The sequence below is a fragment of the Capra hircus genome, chromosome 28 (genome assembly GCF_001704415.2).
Source record: "Capra hircus breed San Clemente chromosome 28, ASM170441v1, whole genome shotgun sequence".
In the NCBI taxonomy this organism is placed as follows: domain Eukaryota; kingdom Metazoa; phylum Chordata; class Mammalia; order Artiodactyla; family Bovidae; genus Capra; species Capra hircus.
Window position 1 is genome coordinate 20,343,922 of NC_030835.1, and position 24,513 is coordinate 20,368,434.

At 40.5% G+C, this 24,513-nt stretch overlaps 1 protein-coding gene across 1 annotated transcript in view; it reads right to left on the reverse strand.

The window, feature by feature from the left end:
- The window catches only part of KIF1BP (KIF1 binding protein), a 57,484-nt gene that overhangs the window by 12,953 nt on the left and 20,018 nt on the right, over positions 1-24,513 (reverse strand). The window contains 3 exon segments of the mRNA XM_005699127.2: positions 1,256-1,340; positions 3,851-4,034; positions 4,338-4,417. Of these exon segments, the coding sequence (XP_005699184.2) occupies positions 1,256-1,340; positions 3,851-4,034; positions 4,338-4,417 (349 nt within the window).

The window sequence follows — 24,513 nt, forward strand, 5'->3', positions numbered from 1 at the left end:
CTGCAATCCCACTCCTGGACATATATCCAAAGAGAACCATAATTCAAAATGATATTCGCACCCCAATATTCACTGCAGCACTATTTACAATACCCAGGAAATGGAAGCAACCTGAATGTCCATAAACAGAAGAATGGATAAAGACCTGGTACATATATACAATGGATTACTGCTCAGACGTTAAAAAAAAGGAAAGAAATAATGCCATCTGCAGCAACATGGATGGACTTAGAGATATGAGTGAAGTTAAGTCAGAGAAAGACAAGTATCATATGATATCACTTATATATGAAATCTTAAAAACGGTACAAATGAACCTATTTATACAATAGAAATGAAGTCCCAAATGTAGAAAACAATCTTATGAATACCCGGGAGGAAAGCAGGGAGGGGAGGGATAAACTGGGAGCCTGGGACTGACATATACACGTTACTATATATAAAACAGATAGCTAAGAAGGACCTACTGTATACTACAGGAACTCTTCTCAATATTCTGTAATGACCTATATGGGAAAAGAATCTTTACCATCTGAGCCCCCAGGGTAGCCCCTGGGAAAAGAATCTAAAGACTGGATATATGCATATGCAAAGCTGATTCACTTTGATGTACAGCAGAAACTAACAACACTATAAATCAACTCTACGTCAATAAAACTTTTTTAAAGTACTAGAGAAACTAGTTGAAACTTTGTACTTTGGCCACTTCATGCAAAGAGTTGACTCATTGGAAAAGACTCTGATTCTGGGAGGGATTGAGGGCAGGAGGAAAAGGGGACGACAGAGGATGAGATGGCTGGGTGGCATCACCGACTCGATGGACTTGAGTTTGAGTGAACTCCGGGAGTTGGTGATGGACAGGGAGGCCTGGTGTGCTGCGATTCATGGGGTCGCAAAGAGTTGGACACGACTGAGCGACTGAACTGAACTGAGAGAAACTAGTACTATAGAGAAACTGCTACAAAGGACATTATGGAGACAGCTGCTAAATATAAATTATAAGTAAAAGAACTGTATCAATGTTACATTTCCTGTTCTATGATTATGTAAGAAAATATTTTTAGGAAAAACTCACTGAAGTATTAGGGGATAATTGGAGCCTAAACATATCTGCAAATGAGGCAAAAACTTGGTGAATTTAGATGGGCCTATGGTAATTCTTCGTTCTGTTCTTGAATTTTCTAAATTAACAGGATTTCAAAATAAAAAGATTTTTTTTTAATTTATATAATCAAACATGTACACATAAACTTACTGTCTTCTGTGGTTCGGATCTTTCCAATTTGACCAAAAATGACATTAGCAGCTGATAAACAGTGTCTGGCCTCCATAAAGCATTGCTGTTGCAGAAATAAGAATAAATTCAATTATCACAAAACCTTATTTGCAATAGATACTTGCATAGTCTCTTAATATGGGAACAGCTACAAATGCAGGTAAAAAACACTACTAAGGAGACCCTGTATGGTAACTAAACAAGAAAGTATGTAAGACATGTCTGAATATTATTTGGTTAAAAAACTATCTTAAAGATTAAAATAACAATACCCTCAAACTCTTAATAATCCAAACTGCCTGGAGAAATGCTTGCTGATTGGAAACTAGCCCCTCCAGGAATCAATCAGCAGAAAAGAACGGATATCATCCTAGCGTCCTACCCCACCTCCACATCCTCTAAGCTTCAGTTTGAACAGCCGAATTCCCTGTATGATCAATGTGTAGACCATTTATATTCTGACTGGAAGATTTCATCTTTCTCAGGTTTAGAGATCCCCTTTAAATCCAATCATTCAAAGGCAAGCAGGATAAATACTGATAAGAGATTCCTGTCTTCTGAAATCTTTCCAAGTCAACAGATTTCCACAGACGAACTCTATGGAACTGCTTTACCAACACAGTTGAAGACTTCACAATTCAAACCTGGGCATGGTAAGCTTCTCAAACCCTTGGAGAAGATCTCCTTGTTACTTACTTCACATGTGCCATGTAAGTCACAGGAATACTCAGCAGAAGTACCAAGTTAGAAGTCAAATTTTAGATGGAACCAAGCCACCCTTGTTAAATGTCTATTTCATATTAGTAACACTGATTTTGCTAAGGTGGCTTTTAACAGTTGACTATGACTTTAAAATCTCAGCACTCAATGTATCTGAATTATGGTAAGTTCAGAAGCCATCTTGAGCACAGCTGGGTACCACGTGTAGTACTAGCCCAGCAGTATCTACAGATCAAAATATTGGTGTTAAACCTCAAAACCCAAAAGAAAGTTACAGTTTACATAAAGAAGTTTTAATTGTTGCTCTATAACTTCTTCATTATCACTTCAGCACTGTCCAGACTGGTTATCTGAAAGTAACCACTGCTGGAACTAACAGTGAGTGTGCATGCTGTCCTCTACGTGGCTGGTAAATGTGGGACTTTAGCACCTGCAAGGTAGGGACTCACTACGCAGTAAAACCTCATGGAACCAGACGAAATGACAGTGATATAAATGACGACTGTATTTTTTTAAAGATGGCTCAAATCTCTCTTCACATTATAACTTAGTTGGAACAAAACTTACAAAACACTTTGGTAAAAAAAGAACAAATATAAAAGCACAGGGTGGGGGAGGTCCTCGTGAAATTTACTGCATGCTCTACATAAGCAATGCTTAACAACTTTAAAATCTGGATATCTAGTACAATTACAGCGAATAATTTTAAAGTTGCTAAACAAAATAAGGTGCTTCTGGGAACTATTAAGAAAGGTGCCACAAGCAGAAGCCCCAGGTAAGTTTTGATGATCACAATGAAATGAATTAATGAGATTTAGATTTAACTGAATGCTCTGATATATGCAGTAGCGTTACTTACACGCTTGATCTTAGACCAAAGTCCTAGAAGCGATGCTGTAGTCACCACAGCCCTTTCTCTCCTGCTAATAGCTTTTCTGAATGAAATTCTGTGGGACAATACTTTAAACACAGGGCGCATTTATAGAACCAGCACTAACAAGACACTTAGAAAGGATATAGGCCCAGTAAGGACACAGCAGCAGATAAAGAGAGATCTAAGAAAGAACTCTGATAAGCAAAGAATTACCAAAGTTTCAGAGGCATGTGAATTCAAAATACAAATAAAAGTTATTTCTATTACTGAGATATTGAGAATTAATATAAAATCTGGCTGAAAAAGGAGGCTTTAAAGTGTTTTAGCATTAAAAATTCTTTTAAGGGCTAAAAAACTTAAAAGGTCAATTAAGAATATATCTACATAAAAAAACAAAAAGATATCTTCATAATTCAGGATAATTCTGAAAGCAGTGAAGAAGCTCAAATTTGTCCTTGTGTAATACTCTAGGAAAAAATATAACCACCTAGAACTCTGGAACTAGGCAAGACATTCCCAACACAGAACAAGTTTCACAAAGGAGTTAATTCTAAAGAATAACTGAGAGCATTACATGCTTCTATCAAAGCCCACATTTAACAGTCAACTTCCTCAGACAAATTCTCACATTTGCCAGATTACCAATGCATAAAGATAAAGTTAAATCTACAAGATAAAATCTGCAATTTAAGGTAACACTTCACTAAAACAGAGATAGCCTGCCGGTATCAAAAAAGAATTACTCTTAGGAAACATGTAGGACGTGATAAAATTACTTTAAGATTCAAAAGGATTACTGCAACAAAAAGCTACAAACTTTAGTACACTGGCAAACTGGACTGCATTTTTCTATTTAGTTTACATCATAAACTACAAGCTATCTGTTTTTAAAAGATGACATTTTCAACATACTTTCTTTCGGCTCTATTTTTATACACACTATTGGTAACACTGGTAGGTAACTACTCTGAGAAGCTTACCTTATTGATGTAAAATTGTGACAAAGTAGCAGCATTAATAGCCCACTCCATAGGATGGTAGGCGTTGTGCTCAAGCTGGCGTTTTAGGGTACTGTGGCAATAATGGGCAGCCTTCTCAAACATTTCCATATGCTGGTAGACTTGAGCCAGGTAATACAGATTATGAGTGTAAACCTTCTCAAATCTATAAAGGAAAAAATATTTCTGTAACAGTGTATAATTTATAACGAACTTTCAAATCTATCAAATTTATAAGGAACTTTTTATCTTGACCCTCCAGTTCATATGACTACTGTATCTGACAGATAAGGAAACTGAGCCCCAGATATAAATGGGGTAATGCATCTAAGAAGTAGCAAATGAAGGTTTTAATCCATGTCAGAATCCACATTCTGTAACCTCTGCCTTGAAAGGGAAAATATTGAGCAATCATTTCAAACACACTATGGGGAAATACCTGTAAGGGCTGATTTCCAGACCTGCTCACCTTTTTGATCTCTCCTGTTCAGGAAGTTTCTCTTCTTCAGGAAGAAAATGCTCAGTAGGGTCAAGAGGAGGACTCCCAATCTGCAATCAAAGAAAAAGAAACCAAATTTTTACTGTAAACACCAAGCACCCTCCTCTGGAGGAACTTGAGAAATCAAATTTTATTTTATTTTTTTAAATTTTTACTTCATTTTTAACTAGTTCATTTTCACATACTATCCAAGAAGTAACTTCTTAACAATAATCTTAGAGTCAAACAAATAAAAACAGAATACATACAGGCTCACACTTAACAATACTTTAATTGCTGCTCAGGAGTAACTTCAAATACACTTTAAAAAATTTCATTTTTAGAGAGGTATAATTCTATAGGTATTTTAAGTCTTAATCTTCTCACAACAAAAGCTCTTCTGAAAACTTACAAAAGCATGACATGTAACAAAATGTGTATAGGTCCTCAGAGCAACATTGTTCTAAGCTGACCACCAGTAAAAATCAAAGTTTCCAATATTTATTCTAATACTGTCAGGGAAACAAGGAAAGCATACAAAGATTACCCCCAGGGAATCAACACAGGGAAATTAAAGTCAGTTATTCCATCATTTATTACCCTGGGCAAGTTACTCCAACTCTTGTTATGTTTCCTCATCTATAAACTAAGGATAATAAACATCTACCTCAACAAGTAGTTATGAGGATTCACTGAGTTAATACATATAAAAAACGTATCTGAGGTCTTCCAAAAAAAATGAGAACTACTTAACCACTGCCTCATTCTACTTCCGGGAGGACAGGCTCCTCTGCTTTAAACTGAATTGACTAAACTTCAAATAGCAACCATGGTTTCCGTTTTTTAAAAAAAATGTGATCTTATATTCTAGATGCAAACATTAAAAGGATCACTTCTGTTCCTAGAATTCACAAAAAGTAAAAATGGCTAAGACAGGAAGCAAGGCCTAAGGCAAACAAAATATTCTTCAGAAACCTCCTTCACAACTTTGAGGGCTGTTTTGAATGCTTAGCCCTGTCCTGATGAGAGGAAGTAATTATTTTTTATGTACATACTATATCACACATCATACTGTAACACAGTCAAACCAGTCTCTTAAATAAAAAGGTACAATTAAGAACAAAGAATTCTGCTATGTGTTTTATGTTTTTATATTAATAATAGTATTTAATGAAATATAGGTAATAATAGTATTAAATGAAATAATGACATTAAATGCTAATTAATACTAGTGCTTAATGAAATACAATCTTCACATTTTAAACTAACAATGTCATGTGTAAGATGATCCTAAACTCATAAAGGCAACAAACACATCAATCTGGCTTTGTGAGGCTCTGACCTTAGCACTTTATGAGGAAATTTTTAAAACTAAGGTAGAATATCCACAGCTTTTAAAATTCAATTTGGTGATATATTCCTCAGAAAAAGTATTAATGGCCTAAAAATGCACATCCAAAATGTACGTTAAACTAATCAAAAATGGTCAGACAACCTAAAAAAAAATTTTCTAGAAAAGAAAACACACAACTAAGAGGCACATGAAAACATGCTCAAAACTGTTTTCTAATTAGAAAAATTCAACTCAGAATTAAAAATGAGACATCATCTCAAACCACTCAGAAAACCCATCATCAAAATTTCTACAAACAATAAAAGCTAAAGGCACACTTCCACAGTTAGTAGCAAAGTAAACTGGTACACCTACTATGAAAAGGAGTACAGAAGTGCCTTTAAAACGTTAAGAAAAACACACACCTACTATACGACCCAGCAGTCCCACTCTTAAAAGAGATATGGCAGTGAAGCAGACTTTGAAAAGACACAGGCACCCAATGTGCGCTGCAGCACCTTTTACAACAGCAAAGACGCAGAAGCAGCAAATGTTCGTGAGCTGATGAACAGGCAGGAAGTGGAACCTGAGCACAATGCAATTTGATCAGGCAGCAAAGAATGTAATCATGCCAACTGTCAGAACCTATGTGAAACAGAGATAACTCTACTAAATGAAGTCAGAATCAGAAAGGTAAAATTTTATATCACTTGCAGGTGTAATCTGCATACCCCAATGAACTAATTGGGAAAACAGATTCAGACACTTTAGAACCAAATTTATGGTAACAATAGGAAGCGGGGAAGGGATAAATTAGGAACTTGGAATGAACAAATATAATCTATTACCCATAAAACATAATTAACAACAAGTGATATTCTACAAACGACGACCTAATTAACACTCTTCAGTAACTGATATGGGAAAAGAATCTGAGCATACAAAGATCTATGTATATGTATAACAGAAAGATTCTGTACATGTTCATCACCCACAACATGTATTTACATGTTACTCCAATAAAAAAATATTTAATACAAAAGAGAGCTAGCCAAAGGCAAGTTTTTGGGTGCTTCTTCTGGAGCATTCCACTCTACAACCCAAAAGCAGGACTTGCTCTAAGGTTCAATGTCTGCTTCCCGGGGAAAACAGGGCTGAGGATGAAGAAATGCTGCCCACCTGTGGCTGCTTCAGGCAACAGCAACTTGAAAACTAGCCTCAGTTCCATCCACTTCAGTTGTGTCTGACTCTTTGCAACCTCATGGACTGCAGCACACCAGGCTTCCCTGTCCATCACCAACTCCTGGAGCTTGCTCAAAGTCATGTCCATTGAGTCGGTGATGGCATTAAACCTGTCTTCCCCTTCCTCTCCTGCCTTCAATCTTTCCCAGCATCAGGGTCTTTTCAATGAGTCAGTTTTTCGCATCAGGTGGCCAAAGTATTGGAGTTTCAGCTTCAACACCAGTCCTTCCAATGGATATTCAGGACTGAGTTCCTTTAGGAGGGACTGGTTGGATCTCCTTGCAGTCCAAGGGACTCTCAAGAGTCTTCTCCAAAACCACAGTTCAAAAGCATCAATTCTTCGGCGCTCAGCTTTCTTTATAGTCCAACTCTCACATCCATACATGACAACTGGAAAAACCATAATCTTGACTAGATAGACCTTTGTTGGCAAAATAATGTCTCTGCTTTTTTATATGCTGTCTAGGTTGGTCATAACCTTGCCTCCAGGGAGTAAGCGTCTTTTAATTTCATGGCTGCAATGATTTCAGAGCCCCAAAAAATAAAGTCTGTCAGTGTTTTGACTTTCCCTGTCTATCTGCCATGAAGTGATGGGACCAGATGCCATGATCTTCGTTTTCTGAATGTTGAGTTTTAAGCCAACTTTTTCACTCTCCTCTTTCACTTTCTTCAAGAGGCTCTTTAGTTCTTCTTCACTTTCTGCCGTAAGGTTGGTGTCATCTGCATATCTGAAGTTATTGCTATTTCTCCCAGCAATCCTGATTCCAGCTTGTGCTTCATATAGCCCAGCATTTCACATGATGTACTCTGCATAAAAGTTAAATAAGCAGGGTGACAACATACAGCCTTGAAGTACTCCTTTTCCTATTTGGAACCAGTCTGTTGTCCCATGTCCAGTTCTAACTGTTGCTTCCTGACCTGCATACAGATTTCTCAGAAGTCAGGTCAGATGATCTGGTGGTCCCATCTCTTTTAGAATTTTCCAGAGTTTGTTGTGATCCACACAGTCAAAGGCTTTGGCACAGTCAATAAAGCAGAAGTAGATGTTTTTCTGGAACTCTCTGCTTTTTCAAAGATCCAACGGATGTTGGCAATCTGATCTCTGGTTCCTCTGGTTCCTTTTCTAAAACCAGCTTGAACATCTGGAAGTTCACAGTTCACGTATTGCTGAAGCCTGGCTTGGAGAATTTTGAGCATTACTTGACTAGTGTGTGAGATGAGTCCAATTGTGCGGTAGTTTGAGCATTCTTTGGCATTGCCTTTTTTTGGGACTGGAATGAAAACTGACCTTTTCCAGTCCTGTGGCCACTGCTGAGTTTTCCAAATTTGCTGGCATGTTGAGTACAGCACTTTCACAGCATCATCTTTTAGGATTTGAAATAGCTCAACTGGAATTCCATCACCTCTAGCTTTGTTCATAGTGATGCTTCTAGGGATAAATCAGGAGGATGGGATGAACAAATACAAATCACTGCCTACAAAGCACAGGATTAAAAAAAAACTATCAACCAAGGGAGGTCTACTCAATACTTACTCTGTATTAACCTATCTGGGAAAAGAATCCGAACAAGTATACATATATATGGAAATATTCTTTAAGAGATGAGAATACCAGACCACCTTACCTGCCTCCTGAGAAATCTGGATGCAGGTCAAGAAGCAACAGTTAGAACCAGACATGGAACAACAGACTGGTTCCAAAATGGGAAAGGAGTACATCAAGGCTGTATATTGTCACCCTGCTTATTTAACTTATATGCAGAGTACATCATGTGAAATGCCAGGCTGGATGAAGTACAAGCTGGAATCAAGATTACTGGGAGAAATAGCAATAACCTCAGATATGCAGATAACGCCAACCTTATGGCAGAAAGTGAAGAAGCACTAAAGAGCATCTTGATGAAAGTGAAAGAGGAGAGTAAAAACGCTGGCTTAAAACTCAACATTCAAAAAACAAGGACCATGGCATCTGGTACCATCACTTCGTGACAAATAGATGGGGAAACAATGGAAACAGTGACAGACTTTATTTTCTTGGGTTCCAAAATCACTGCAGATGGTGACTGCAGCCATGAAATGAAAAGACACTTGGTCCTTGGAACAAAAGCTATGACCAACCTAGACAGCATATTAAAAAGCAGAGACATTACCTTGCTGACAAAGGTCAGTATAGTTAAAGCTATGGTTTTTCCAGTAGTCAAGTATGGATGCGAGAGTTGGACTATAAAGAAAGCTGAGTGCTGAAGAATTGACGCTTTTGAACTGTGGTGCTGGAGAAGACTCTTGAGAGTCCCTTGGACTGAAAGGAGATCAAACCAATCAATCCTGAAGGAAAGGAAATCAGTCCTGAGTATTCATTGGAGGGACTGATGGTGAAGCTGAAGCTCCAATACTTTGGCCACCTGATACAAAGAACTGACTCATCCTGATGCTGAGAAAGACTGAAGGCAGGAGGGGAAGGGGAAGTAAGAGGATGAGATGGTTGGATGGCATCACTGACTCAATGGACATGACTTTGAGCATGCTCCAGGAGTTGGTGATGGACAGGGAAGCCTGGCATGCTACAGTCCTTGAGGTCACAGAGAGTCGGCCACGAATGAGCAACTGAACTGACGTATATATGCAACGGGAAAAGATGCTATACACCTAAAGTACACAAAACATGTGTTTCGATGTTACTCAAAAAATAATAATAATAATACAAAAAGGAGGTAACAAGGCATAAGTTTCTGGGTGATACTTCTGGCACACTGCATTGTAATTTAAAAACCCAAACCAGGACTTGCTCTAAGGCTCTGGCAGTTTGCCAGGGTAACTAGAGCTGAGAAAGAAGAAATGCTTCTGCCTTGTGGCCAGTTCCCACAACAGCAACCTGAAAACTATTGCCTGAAGGAACAGAAAGACTATTCACAAGTACTGGCAGGTTTTATGTATATGGTACATGCCCTGTAATTTCCAGGAGTTAAGCAAGTGAAAACAATTAAACCCAGGGAACACTTTCAAGAAGTCAATTTCAACAGGGAAACACAACTCAAAGTGTTTAAAAAAAAAAAAAAAAGCACCCACAAACATACAGACTGTGATACATTTTTATTAAAGACATGAGACTCAAAACTAAAACCAGATATATCTTTGCACTGTTCAAACTGGCCATAATCAAGAAGCATCTTTTCCCGTTGCATATATACGTCAGTTCAGTTGCTCATTCGTGGCCGACTCTCTGTGACCTCAAGGACTGTAGCATGCCAGGCTTCCCTGTCCATCACCAACTCCCGGAGCATGCTCAAAGTCATGTCCATTGAGTCAGTGATGCCATCCAACCATCTCATCCTGACTTCCCCTTCCCCTCCTGCCTTCAGTCTTTCTCAGCATCAGGATGAGTCAGTTCTTTGCATCAGGTGGCCAAAGTATTGGAGCTTCAGCTTCACCATCAGTCCCTCCAATGAATAGTCAGGACTGATTTCCTTCAGGATTGATTGGTTTGATCTCCTTGCAGTCCAAGGGACTCTCAAGAGTCTTCTCCAAAACCACAGTTCAAAAGCATCAATTCTTCAGCACTCAGCTTTCTTCACACACAGTAACTGCTACAATGAGGTTAAAAGGAGATCTTCCTATGTTGCTGCTGAAATGTCAATGGTAGAAGCCACTAGCGAGAATAGAGACAACAGTATAAGAGTGCTTGACCAGTAAAACCACAGCTCACAGTGATCTGGTAGTCCCACTCATGGAAGTCAGGGCAGAGCAAACCAAAATTCAAAAAACCACGGGAACTCGAAAGTGCTCTTTAGCACCTTCACAAACACCAACACACAGAAGCCAAAAAAATTTTCCAGTGACAAATGGATAAAGAAGAAATGCGAATGTTCACAACGCAGTCTGATTCAGGCATGAAAAAGAATGTGATGATGTCAATTCCTGGAACCTACCTGAAACTAGAAATAATCCTACTAAGGGAAGTTCAGCAAGATTTCAGAAAGGGAAAAATCGTAAGACATCAATTACAAGTGCAATTCACACATACACACCTATGCACTAACTGGGAAAACACAAAGGAGCCAGAGACTGGAAAATCAGCGGGGTAGGAACTTGGGGTGGACAAAATCTATTTCTAAAAAACAGATAATAAGGAGTAATAGCTACCATAGAAGGTCTAATCAACAATGTAAAAACCTAATTGGGAAAAGAACCTGAACATACGAAGACATATGAATATGTATAACATGAAAAATTCTGTTCACATACAACACACAAAACATTTAAATCTTACTCCAATAAAAAATAAAAATTAATACAAAAAAGAGGTAACGATACAAGCTGTTGAGTGCTTATCCTAGCAACTGTACTGTAATTGGCAACCCCAAAGCAGGTCCTGCTGTAAGACTCCATCCATTTGTAGGAGGAACCAAGGCTGGGAATTAAGAAATGCTGCCGCCTTGTGGTCACATCCGCAACAGCAACCTGAAAACTACTGCTTGGGGGAACAGAATATTAACCAGCACTGGTGGGCTGTATATGGTACCTTCCCTCCAAAATTTCCAGGAGTAAGTAAATGAAAACAATTACACACAGGCACACTTTCAAGAATTTTAATTCAATTTTAACAGGGAAATACAACTCACTGTTTAAAAAGGAATAAATCACACACAAACAGGCAAAATATGGTGATTTAGACACATGCAACTCAGAACTGCAATGAGTTATGCCTGGTGTTCAAGCTGGTTTTAGAAAAGGCAGAGGAACCAGAGATCAAATTGCCAACATCCGCTGGATCATGGAAAAAGCAAGAGAGTTCCAGAAAAACATCTATTTCTGCTTTATTGACTATGCCAAAGCCTTTGACTGTGTGGATCACAATAAACTGTGGAAAATTCTAAAAGAGATGGGACCACCAGACCACCTGACCTGCCTCTTGAGAAATCTGTATGCAGGTCAGGAAGCAACAGTTAGAACTAGACATGGAACAACAGACTGGTTCCAAATAGGAAAAGGAGTATGTCAAGGCTGTATATTGTCACCCTGTTTATTTAACTTATAAGCAGAGTACATCATGAGAAACACTGGACGGGAAGAAACACAAGCTGGAATCAAGATTGCCGGGAGAAATATCAATCACCTCAGATATGCAGATGACACCACCCTTATGGCAGAAAGTGAAGAGGAACTAAAAAGCCTCTTGATGAAAGTAAAACAGCAGAGTGAAAAAGTTGGCTTAAAGCTCAACATTCAGAAAACGAAGATCGTGGCATCTGGTCTCATCAATTCATGGGAAAGAGATGGGGAAACAGTGGAAACAGTGTCAGACTTTATTTTGGGGGGCTCCAATATCCCTGCAGATGGTGACTGCAGCCATGAAATTAAAAGACGCTTACTCCTTGGAAGAAAAGTTATGACCAACCTAGACAGCATATTCAAAAGCAGAGACATTACTTTGCTGACTAAGGTCCGTCTAGTCAAGGCTATGGTTTCTCCTGTGGTCATGTATGGATGTGAGAGTTGGACTGTGAAGAAGGCTGAGCGCCAAAGAATTGATGCTTTTGAACTGTGGTGTTGGAGAAGACTCTTGAGAGACCCCTGGCCTGCAAGGAGATCAGCCCTGGGATTTCTTTGGAAGGAATGATGGTAAAGCTGAAACTCCAGTACATTGGCCACCTCATGCGAAGAGCTGACTCATTGGAAAAGACTCCGATGCTGGGAGGGATTGGGGGCAGGAGAAGAAGGGGATGACAGACGATGAGATGGCTGGATGGCATCACGGACTCGATGGACGTGAGTCTGAGTGAACTCCGGGAGTTGGTGATGGACAGGGAGCCCTGGCGTGCTGCAATTCATGGGGTCGCAAAGAGTCGGACACGACTGAGCAACTGAACTGAACTGAAACACAAAAAATTTGTATTCCAATGTACTACAGTTAAAAAAAAAAAAAAAAAGAGTTACTTTAATACACAAAAGAGGTAACAATACATGCTGGTTGCTTCTTCTGGCACACTGCACTCTAATTTCCAGCCCCAAAGCAGCACTTGCTCTAAGGCTCCGTCACCTTGCCCTGCCGCCAGAGCTGGGAATTAACAAATGCTGCCTCCTTGTGGCCACTTCCCACAACAGCAACCTGAAAAATACTGCTGAGGGGAAGAGTATTCAGAAGCACTGGTGGGCTGTATATGGTACCTGCCCTCCAAAATTTCCAGAAGCAAGTGAAAACAATGAAACAGGGGGCACAGGTTGAAGAAGAAAGTTTCAACAGGGAAGTGCAACTCACAGTTTTTGAAAAAGAATAAAGCACCACAAACATGTGCAATATGGTGGTTTATAGACATGCAACCAAGAACTGAAAGGTTATCCACTCGCACTTTTCAAAATGGACATGATCAAGAAGTCTACAAAGAATAACTGTTACAGTTGGGATTTAAGAAAAAGGTACCCTCCTATGGTGCATCTGAAATGTCAGTAGTAACAGCCACTAGAGAGAGCAGTATAAAATTCCCTTAAACACTCAAACCACAGCTGCCAAATGATACGGTAATGCCACTCTTAAGAGTATGTGCACAGCAAGCCAGAATATGAAAGACATGGGCACCCAAAAGTACACTATAGAACTGTTTGCAAAAACCAAGATTTGGAAGCCAGAAATACTCCACTGAGAAACGAACGGATAAAGAAGAACTGAAACATGTTCCCAATGCAATCTGATTCAGGATGAAAAAGAATGTAACCATGCCCATTTGTGGAACTCACCTGAAAATAAGAGATAATCGTACTAAATAAAGGAAAAAGAAACAGAAAGGCAAAAATCACATATCACTTCCAGGCGCAGCTTATACATGCACACCCATGAACTATCTGGAAAACATAAATGGAGTCAGAGACTTGATAATCAAACATATGGTTACCACAAGGGAAAAAAGCAGGGAAGGAATAAATCAGGAGCTGGAATGAACAATCTATTATCTACAGACCAGATAATAAATAAGAAATGATACCTACACCAAGGGAGGTCTAATCAAAACTCTGTAACAACCTAACTGGGAAAAGAATCTGAACACATGTAAACATATGGATATGTCTGACATGAAAATCTCTACACATATAAAACACACTATGTGTATTTCAATCTTACTCCAGTAAAAAATAAAAATGAATTTAATACAAACGTAAATAACACAAGCTGTTTGGTGCTTCTAGCACACTGCACTGTAATTTGCAACACCAAAGCTGGACTGCTCTAAGGCTGTGTCCGCTTTTGAGGGTACCAGAGCTGGGCGTGAAGAAATGCTGCCACCTTGTGGCCTCTTCCCACAACAGTAAGCTGAAACACTGCCAAGGGAAACATACTATTCACACGCACTGGGGACTGGAAATGCTATCTGCCCTCCAAAATTTCCAGGGCTAAGTGAATTAACCATGGGGCATGCTGTCAAGAAGACAATTTCAAAAGGGAACTACAGCTCACAGTGTTTAAAAAGAATAAACCACCCACAAATAAGTGAAATATGGTGATTTAGAGACACGCGACTCAGAAGTACAACAAGGTATCCCCTTAAAACGGTAAAAACGGCCACGCTCAGGACGTCTATGGACAATAACTGCTCAATGGGGTTAAGGAAAGGAGATCCTCCTACGGTGCGGTTGGATGTCAACAGTAACAGCAACCACAGAGAACAGTATATATTAGCTTCAGCGGTAAAACCACAGCTGCCAGGTGATCTGGTAGTCCATGCTTGAGCATACATGAACAGAAAACTGGAATTCAGACAGGGCACCTGGATGTGCAGAGCAGCACCTTTTACAATAACCAAGACGCAGGAGTGACACAACTTTCCACCGACACACGGATGGACCTAGAAGAACACAACATGTCCACAACGCAATCTAACCCAGGCATGACAAAGAATGTCGTCATGACAATTTCCGGAACCTACTTAGAGATAATGCTACTAAGTCAAAGTCATATGATATCACATGTAAGTGCGATTTACACATGCACAACCTTGAACTAGCTGGGAAAACATAAATGGAGTCAGAGACTTGAAAATCAAACTTTTGGTTACCACAGGAGAGAGAAGCAGGGAAGGGATAAATAAGGAGCTTGGAATGAAAAAAGATAATCTGTTTCTACAAAACAGATATGAATCACTAAAGGGACATCTACCAAAGGAGGTCTAATCAACACTCTTTAATAACCTAACTGGGAAAAGAATCTGAACATATGAAGATATATGTATAGGTGTAACACAAAAAAGTTCATACACCTAAACACACACAACTTGTATTCCAAACGTACTCTGATAAAAGATAAGTTACTTTAATACACAAAAGAGGTAACAATACAAGCTGCTGGTTGCTTCTTCTGGCACACTGCACTCTAATTTCCAGCCCCAAAGCAGCGCTTGCTCTAAGGCTCCGTCACCTTGCCCTGCCACCAGAGCTGGGAATTAACAAATGCTGCCTCCTTGTGGCCACTTCCCACAACAGCAACCTCAAAAACATTGCTGAGGGGAAGTGTATTCAGAAGCACTGGTGGGCTATACATGGTACCTGCACTCCAAAATTTCCAGGAGAAAGTAAGTGAAAATGAAGAAACACAGGGCACACTTTGAAGAAGACAATTTCAACAGGGAAGCACAACTCACGGTTTTAAAAAAAAGAATAAAGTACCAGGAAACATGTGAGAAATGGTTATTTATAGACTGGCAACTGAGAATGATGAAGTAGCCACTCTCACTAATCAAAACGGCCATGATCAAGAAGTCTACAAACAGTAACTCCTACCAGAGGGTTTTAGAAAAGAGAGCCCTCCCATGTTGCGGCTGAAATGTCAATAGTAACAGCCACCATAGAGAACAGTAAAAACACTTCCTTAACCAGTAAAAACCACATCTGCCAAATAATCCAGTAGTCCCATCCTTAAGAGAATGGCACAGCAAGCCAGAATTTGACAAACTTTGGCAAGCAAAAGTGCACTATAGCACCTTTTATAATAACCAAGACAAGAATTGAAAAACTTTTCCATCGACTAACGAATGGATATAGAAGAACAGCAACATGTTCACAACGCAATCTGATTCACGCACGTGAAAGAATGTCACCATGCCGATTTCTGGAACCTATCTGAAACTAGAGTTAGTACTACTAAGTGAACTAAGCAAGAATCAGAAAGGCAAAAATTGCACGATATCACTTACAGGTGCAATTAACTCACGCACAACCATGAACTATCTGAGTAAACACAGGCAGAGTAACAGACTTGAATATCAAACTTATGGTTATCACCGGGGAAAGAAGCAGGGAAGGTATGAATTAGGAGCTTGGGATGAACAAATACAATCTATTACCTGTGAAAGAGATAAGAAACGATATCTACCGAGGGAGGTTTAATCAAAACTCTGTAGCAACCTAACTGGGAAAAGAATCTGAACATGTGTAGACCTATGTATATGCGTAACGTGAAAAATTCTGTACACCTACAACATACACATGTATTTCAATCTTACTCGATGAAACAATAATTTAAAACCAAAAAAAGGGAACAAAGTAAGCTGCTGTGTGCTTTTTCTGGCATAGTGCACTGTGATCCACAACACCAAAGCAGGATGGTTCTAACGCTCTGTTGGCTTGCGGGGTAACCAGAGCGGGGAATGAAGGAATGCTGCCACCTTGTGGCCATTCCCCACAACAGCAACCTAAAAACTATTGCCTCGGAGAACAGCCACTGTTGGACTGTAAAAGGCACCTGACCTCCAAAATTCCCGGGAGTGAGTGAAAACAAACATGGAGCACACTATCAAGACGACAATATCAAAGGGAAGAAAACTCAGTGTTAAAAGCAGAACAGAGCACCCGCAAACAAGCAAAATACGGTGATTTAGAGACATGCAACTCGGAACCGCCACAGGGTATCCCCACGCAACGGTCAAAACGGCCGTATCCAAGAATCCAACAGACAATAACTGCTACAACGGGGTTAAAAAAAGGGCACCCTCCCGTGGTGCAGCAGAATGTCAGTGGTAACAGCCACTCGAGAGAGCAGTATAAAGGTGCCTTCAACCCTAAAACCACAGCTGGCAAATGATCCGGTAGCCCCACTCTGAAGAGCAAGTGCACAGCAAACGAGACTTCGAAAAGAAAGAGCACCCAATGTGCAGGGCAGCACCGTTCACAATAATCGAGACTTGGACCAAAACATTTCCTATTGACGAATGGATAAAGAAATGCAACATCTTTAAAATGCAATCTGATGCACAGATGAAAAAGAATGCAATCATGTCAGTTTCCAGAACATACCTGAAACCAGAGATAATCCTATTAAGTGAAGTAAGCAAGAATAAGAAAGGCAAAAATCACAGGACACCATTTGTAGGTGCCCTTTACACATGCACACCCATGAACTGTGGGTAAAACATAAACAGAATCAGAGACTTGAAAATCAAAATTATGGTTACCACAGGAGAAAGAAGGGGGGAAGGGATAAATTAGGAGCTTGAGATAGATACAATTTATTACCCACAAAACACATGATTAATAAGGAACGACATCCACAAAGGGAGGTCGAGTCAACACTCAGACTAATGGCAAAAAGAGTCCAAACATATGTAGACACATGCATATCTATAACACAAAAATTCTATACACCTACACATATACATGTATTTCAATCTTACTCCAAAAAAAATTAAATGAATTTAATACATCCCAGCAAGCTGCTGGGTGCTGCTTCTGGCACACTGCACTGTAAATTTGAAACCCCAAGGCAGGACTCGCTGTAAGGCTCCATCCTTTTTCAGGTAACTACAGCTGGGAATGAAGAAATGCTGCCGCCGTGTGGCCACTTCTCGCAACAACAATCTAAGACTCTTCCCCGGGGTAACAGAATATTCGCGTGCACTGGTGTGATTCTATGGTAACTGCCCTCCAAAATATCCAGCAGCAAGTTAAGCGAAAACAATTAAACAGAGTACACACTTTCAAGAAGACAATTTCAACAGGGAAGTACAACTCATAATGTTGAAAAAAGAATAAAGCACCCAAAAACGTGTGAAACAGGGTGATTTAGAGACAAGCAACTCAGAACTGCAAGGAGGTATCCACTCGCACCAGTCAAATGGCCATGATCAAGAAGTCTACAGACAGTAAGTGCTACAACAGGGTTATGAAAAGGGGACCCTCCTCCGGTGTGGATGAAATGTCAACGGTAACAGCCACTAGAGAGCTCAGTATAAAAGTGCCTTTAGCTGCCAAATGACCCAGTACTCCCACTCTTAAGAGCAGGTACACAGCAAACCAGAATTCAAAGGACATGGGCACCCAACATGCCCTACACCACCTTTTATAATAACCAAGACAAGGAAAGGAAAGCAATTATCCATCGGCAAACGAATGGATAAAGAAGAACTGCAACATGTTCACAATGCAACCTGACTCAGGGTGAAAAAGAATGCAACCACGCCAATTTCCAGAACCTACCTGGAGCTAGGGATAACGCTACTAACCAATGTAATGAAGAATCAGAAAGGCAAAAATCCTAAGCGATCACTTACTGGTGCTATTTACACATGCACAGCCTTGAACCAACTGGGAAACAGACTCACAGACATGAAAATCAAACTTTCCGTTACCACAGGATAAAGTAGTGGGGAAGGGATAAGTTAGGAGCTTCAGTAGAATAAATACAATCTACTTCCACAAAACAGATAACAACCAGGAGCAGTATTTATGAATGGAGGTTTAATTAACACTCTGTAATAACCTAATCGGGAAAAGAATCTGAACATACGTAGATATATATATGTATATGGGTAACATTAAAATTTTGTACAGCTGAACACATGCAATTCTGTACACCTAAACACACACAATCATACTCCAATAAAAAATACTAGTTACTTTAACACACCAAAGAGGTAACAACACGAGCCGCGGGCTGCTGCTTCTGGCACACTACACTGTAATTTCCAGCCCCAGAGCAGGACATGCTCTAAGGCTCTGGCAGCTTGCCAGCTGGGAATGAACAAATGCTGTCACCCTAAGGCCACTTTTCACAACAGCAACCTGAAAAATACTACCCAGGGGAAAAGAAGGGGTTTCCCTGGTGGCTCAGTGGTAAAGAACCTGCCTGCCAACTCAGGAGACATGGGTTTGATCCCTGGGTTGGGAAGGTCCCCTGGCAAAGGAAATGACAACCCACTCCAGTATTCGTGCCTGGAGAATCCCATGGACGGAGGAGCCTGCCCAGGTGGTGCTAGTGGTAAAGAAGCTGCCTGCCAGCGCAGGAGATGTAAAAGACACAGGTTCAGTCCCTGGGCCAGAAAGGTCCCCTGGAGAAGGGCATGGCAACCCACTCCAGCATTCTTGCCTGGAGAATTCCATGGACAGAGAAGCCTGGCTGGCTATAGTCCATAGAGTCACAGAGTCGGACACGACTGAAGCGACTTGGCAGGAGAACAGAATATTCACAAGCACTGGCGGGCTGCATACAGTACTGCCCTTCATGATTTCCCAGAGTCAGTGAGTGAAAACAATGAAACACAGGACACCCTTTGAAGAAGACAATTTTAAAAGAAAGTACAACTCACACAGTTTAAAAGGGAATAAAGCACTCACAAACATGTGAATACGGTTATTTAGAGACATGCAACTGAGAACTACAAAGACGTAACTACTCCCACTGGTCAAAATGGCCATGATCCACAAGTCTACAGACAGTAACTGCTACAGTGGGGTTTAGAAAAGGGGACCCTCTTACGGTTCTGCTGAAATGTCAATGGTAACAGCCCCTAGAGAGAACAGTATACAAGTATCATAAACAGTCAAACCACAGCTGCCAAATGATCCCGTACTCCCACTCTTAAGAGTATGTGCACAGCAAGCCAGAATTCAAAACACAAAGGCACGCAAAAGTCCTCTATAGCACCTTTTACAAGAACCAAGACATGGAAGCCAAACAAATTTTCCATCGCCCATCTAACAGATAAACAAGAACTGCAACATGTTCACAATGCAATCTGATTAACGCATGAAACAGACGTCATCACGCCAATTTCTGGAACCTACCTGAAATTAGAGATAATCCCAAGGGAAGTAAAAAGAAACAGAAAGGTAAAAATTATATGATATTACTTACACGTGCAATTTACATGCACACCCATGAACTGGGAAAACAAATGAAATAAGAGACCTGGATATCAAATGTACGGTTGTCAAAAGGTAAGAGTAGGGAAGGGATAAACTAAGAGCTTGGGATGGACAAACCCAATCTACTATCTCCAAAACAGATAATCAATTAAGAAGCCATATCTACCAAGGGAGGTCTAATCGAAACTCTGTAACAACCTAACTGGAAAAGAATCTGAACATACATAGATACATGCCTATGTGTAACACCAAAAATTATGTACACCTATACACACACAATATGTATGTCAATCATGAGTAAGACTGAATAATGTAATGAAAAATAACAATTCAAAACAAACAAAGGTGAAACACAAGCTGCTGAGTGCTTCTTCTGGCACACTGTACTGTAATTTGCAAAGCCAAAGAAGAACTGCTCTAAGGCTCTTTTGTGGGTAACCAGAGTTGGGAACCGAGAAGGCAATGGCACCCCACTCCAGTACTCTTGCCTGAAAAATCCCTTAGACAGAGGAGCCTGGTGGGCTGTAGTCCATGGGGTTGCTAAGAGTTAGACACAACTGAGCGACTTCACTTTCACTTTTCACTTTCATGCATTGGAGAAGGAAATGGCAACCCACTCCAGTGTTCTTGCCTGGAGACTCCCAGGGACGGGGGAACTTGGTGGGCTGCCGTCTATGGGTCACACAGAGTTGGACCCGACTGAAGAAACTTAGCAGCAGCAGCAGCAGCAGCAGCAGAGTTGGGAATGAAGAAATGCTGCCACCTTGTGGCCACTTACCACAACAGCAACCTGAAAACTATCGCCTAGAGGAACAAACACAGGTATGCTGAACATGGCACCTGACCTCCAAAATTTCCAGGAGTAATTAAGTGAAAACAATGAAACATGGGCACACTATCACAAAGACAATTTCAACAGAGAAGTGCAACTCACCGTGTTTAAAAAATAAAGCACCCACAAACGTGAAATATGGTGATTTAGAGACAAGCAACTCAGAACTGCAACAAGGTGCTTTTGAACTGTGGTGCTAGAGAAGATTCTTGAGAGTCCCTTGGACAGCAAGGAGACCCAACCAGTCCATCTTCAAGGAAATCAGTCCTGAATATTCATTGGAAGGACTGATGCTGAAGCTGAAACTCCTATACTTTGGCGACCTGATGTGAAGAACTGACTCATCTGAAAAGACCCTGATGCTGGGAGGGATTGGGGGCAGGAGGAGAAGGGGACAACAGAGGATGAGATGGCATCACTGACTCCACAGACATGAATTTGAGTAAACTCCGGGAGCTGGTGATAGACAGGGAAGTCTGGTGTGCTGCAGTCCATGGGGTCACAGAGTTAGACACGACTGAGCAACTGAACTGAACTGATCGCCTCAAAACAGTCAAAATGGCCATGATCAAGAGTCTACAGACAGTAACTGCTACAATGGAGCTAAGAAGAGGGGACCTTCCTACAGTGTGGCTGAATGTCAATAGTAACAGCCACGATAAGTAAAACCACAGCTGCCAAATGACCCCGTAGTCCCATGCTTAGTCATATGTGCACAGCAAACTAGAATTCAAAAAGACAAACATGCACAGTAGCACCTACTGCAATAAACAACACATGGAAGCCAAAGAAAATGTCCATCGACAAATGAATGTATAAAGAACTGCAACATTTCACAATGCATCTGATTCAGGCATGAAATAGAATAATCATGCCAATTTCCAGAACCTACCTGACACTAGATACAATCCTAGTGAGGGAAGTAAGCAAGAATCAGAAGGACAGAAATCGGAGGATATCGCTTACAGCGGCGGCTTACATGTGCACATCCATGGACTAACTCAGAAAACAGAGTGAGAGACTTGACTATCACCTTCCGGTCGTAACAAGGGGAAAAGGCAGGGAAGGGATAAATTGGGAGTTTGGGATGAACAATACAATCTATTTCTACAGAACAGTCAATAAGGAGCAATATCTACCAAGGGAGGTCTAATTAATGCTCTGTAATAACCTAACTGGGAAAAGAATCTGAACATATATGTATGTGAGTAAACAAAAAATTCTGTACACCTACAAAACACACAATCTGTTTTTCTATCTTACTTCAATAAAAAATAAAAATCAATTAAAACATAAAAGAGGTAATGACATAAGGTGTTGGGTGCTTCTTCTGGCGCACTGCGCTGTAATTTGCAACCCCAAAGAAGGACTTGCTGTAAGGCTCTGTATGCGAGCCCTGGTAACCAGAACTGGGAATGGAGAAATGCTGCCGCCTTGTGGCCAACCTAGCAAAAGCGGCCTGAAAACTATCTCCCGGAGGATCAGAATATTCACTAGCACTGGTGGGCTGCATGGTACCAGCTGTGCAAAAAGTCAAGCAGTTTTGAATGAAAACAATTAAATATGGGGCACACTTTCAAGAAGACAATTTCAACAAGGAAGTGCAACTCATAGGGTTTAAAAAAGAACAAAGCACTCACAAACATGAGAACTAGGGTGATTTAGAGACATGCAACTCGGCACTGCAAGAGGTATCCCCTCATAAGGGCCAAATGGCCATGGCCAAGAAGTTTACAGACATAACAGCTACAATGGGGTTAAGAAAAGGGGACTCTCCTATGGTGTGACTGAACTGTCAATGGCAACAGCCACCCGAGAGAGGAGTATGAGTGTCTTGAGCAGTAAAACTGCAGCTGCCGAACGATCTGTTAGTTCCAGTCTTAAGAGTATTTGCACAAAAAAACAGACTTTGAAAAGACACAGGCAATCAACTTTGCACTCTTAACACCTTTTACAGTAATGAAGAAAACACGGAAGACAAATTTTTCATGGACAAATGAATGGATAAAGAAGAACTGCAGCATATTCACAACGCACTCTGATTCAGGCATGAAAAATCATATCAGCCTCCAGAACCTACCTAAAACTAGAGACAATCCTACTGAGTGAAGTAAGCAAGACTCAGAAAGACAAATATCATATGATATCACTTAGAGCTGCAATTTACACATACACAGCCATGAGCGGACTGGGAAAACAAAAATGGACTCGCAGACTTGAAAATCAAACTTATGGTTACCACAGCAGAAAGAAGTGGGGAGGGGATAAATTAGGAGCTTGGGATGAACAAATACAATCTATTTCTACAAAACAGATAATCAGGAGAGATTCTACCAAGGGAGGTCTAATCAACACTCAGTAATAACAAAATTGGAAAAAAGAATCTGAACGTATGTAGATACTTGTATCTGTGTCACACAGAAAATCTGGTACACTTACAACACACACATGTATTTCAATCCAACACTAATAAAAAAATAAAAATTAATGTGATACAAAAAAGAGGTGAGGACACAAGCTGTTGGGTGCTTCTTCTGGCACACTGCACGGTGTGTGCAACGCAAACGCAGGACTTGCTCTAAGGCTTTCTGTCTGCTAGAGTAACCAGACCTGGCAATGAAGAACTGCTGCTGCCTTGTGGCGAATTTCCCAAAACAGCAAACTCAGGCACTGGTGGGCTGTATGTTGCACCTGCCCTACAAAATTTCCAGGAGTAAGCAAGAGAAACAGTGAACACGGGGCACACTTTCAAGAAGACAATTTCACAGGGACATACAAGTCACAATGTTTAACAAAGAGTAAAGCACGCACAAACAAGAGAAATACGGTGATTTAGAGACATGCAACTCTGAACAGCCAGGAGACCTCCCCTCGCACTGATCAAAATGGCCACGATCAAGAAGTCTAAGACAATAACAGCTACAATGGAGTTGAGAAAAAGGGACCCTCCTATGGTGAGGCTGCAATCTCAACGGTAACAGCCCCGAGAAAGAACAATATAAAATTGCCTTGAGCAGTGAAACTACAGCTGTCAAATGAACTGTCAGTCCCACTCTTAAGAGTCTGTGCACATCATACCAGACTTCGAAAAGACTCAGGCACCCAAACATACTGTGTAGAACCTTTTACTATAACCAAGACATGGAAGCCAAAAAAATTTCCATCAACAAATGAATGGATAAAAAAGAACTGCAATATATTCACAATATAATCTGATTCAAACATGTAAAAGAATATAATCATCCCATCTGCGTAACATGAAAAATTCGGTCACCTACAAAACACCAAACATGTATTTCAATCTCACAGCAATTAAAAATTCTTATTTAATACAAAAAAGAGGTAACGACACAAGCTGCTGGGTAGTTCTGGCACCTGCCTGCCCGCCCAGTCGCTTCAGTCATGTGCTACTCTTTGCAGCCCTATGGACTGTAGCCTCCAGGCTCCTCTTCAATTTGCAACCCCAGAGCAGGACTTGCTCTAAGGCTGTGTCTGCCTCCCAGGATAATCAGAGCTGGTGAACTATTAGACACGGAAATCAGAACAAGGAGGCATCCCTTGGAACCAGATCAAATAACCATGAACAAGAAGTCTCCAGACAGTGAAAGTTACAAGGTGGTTACAAACAGAGAACC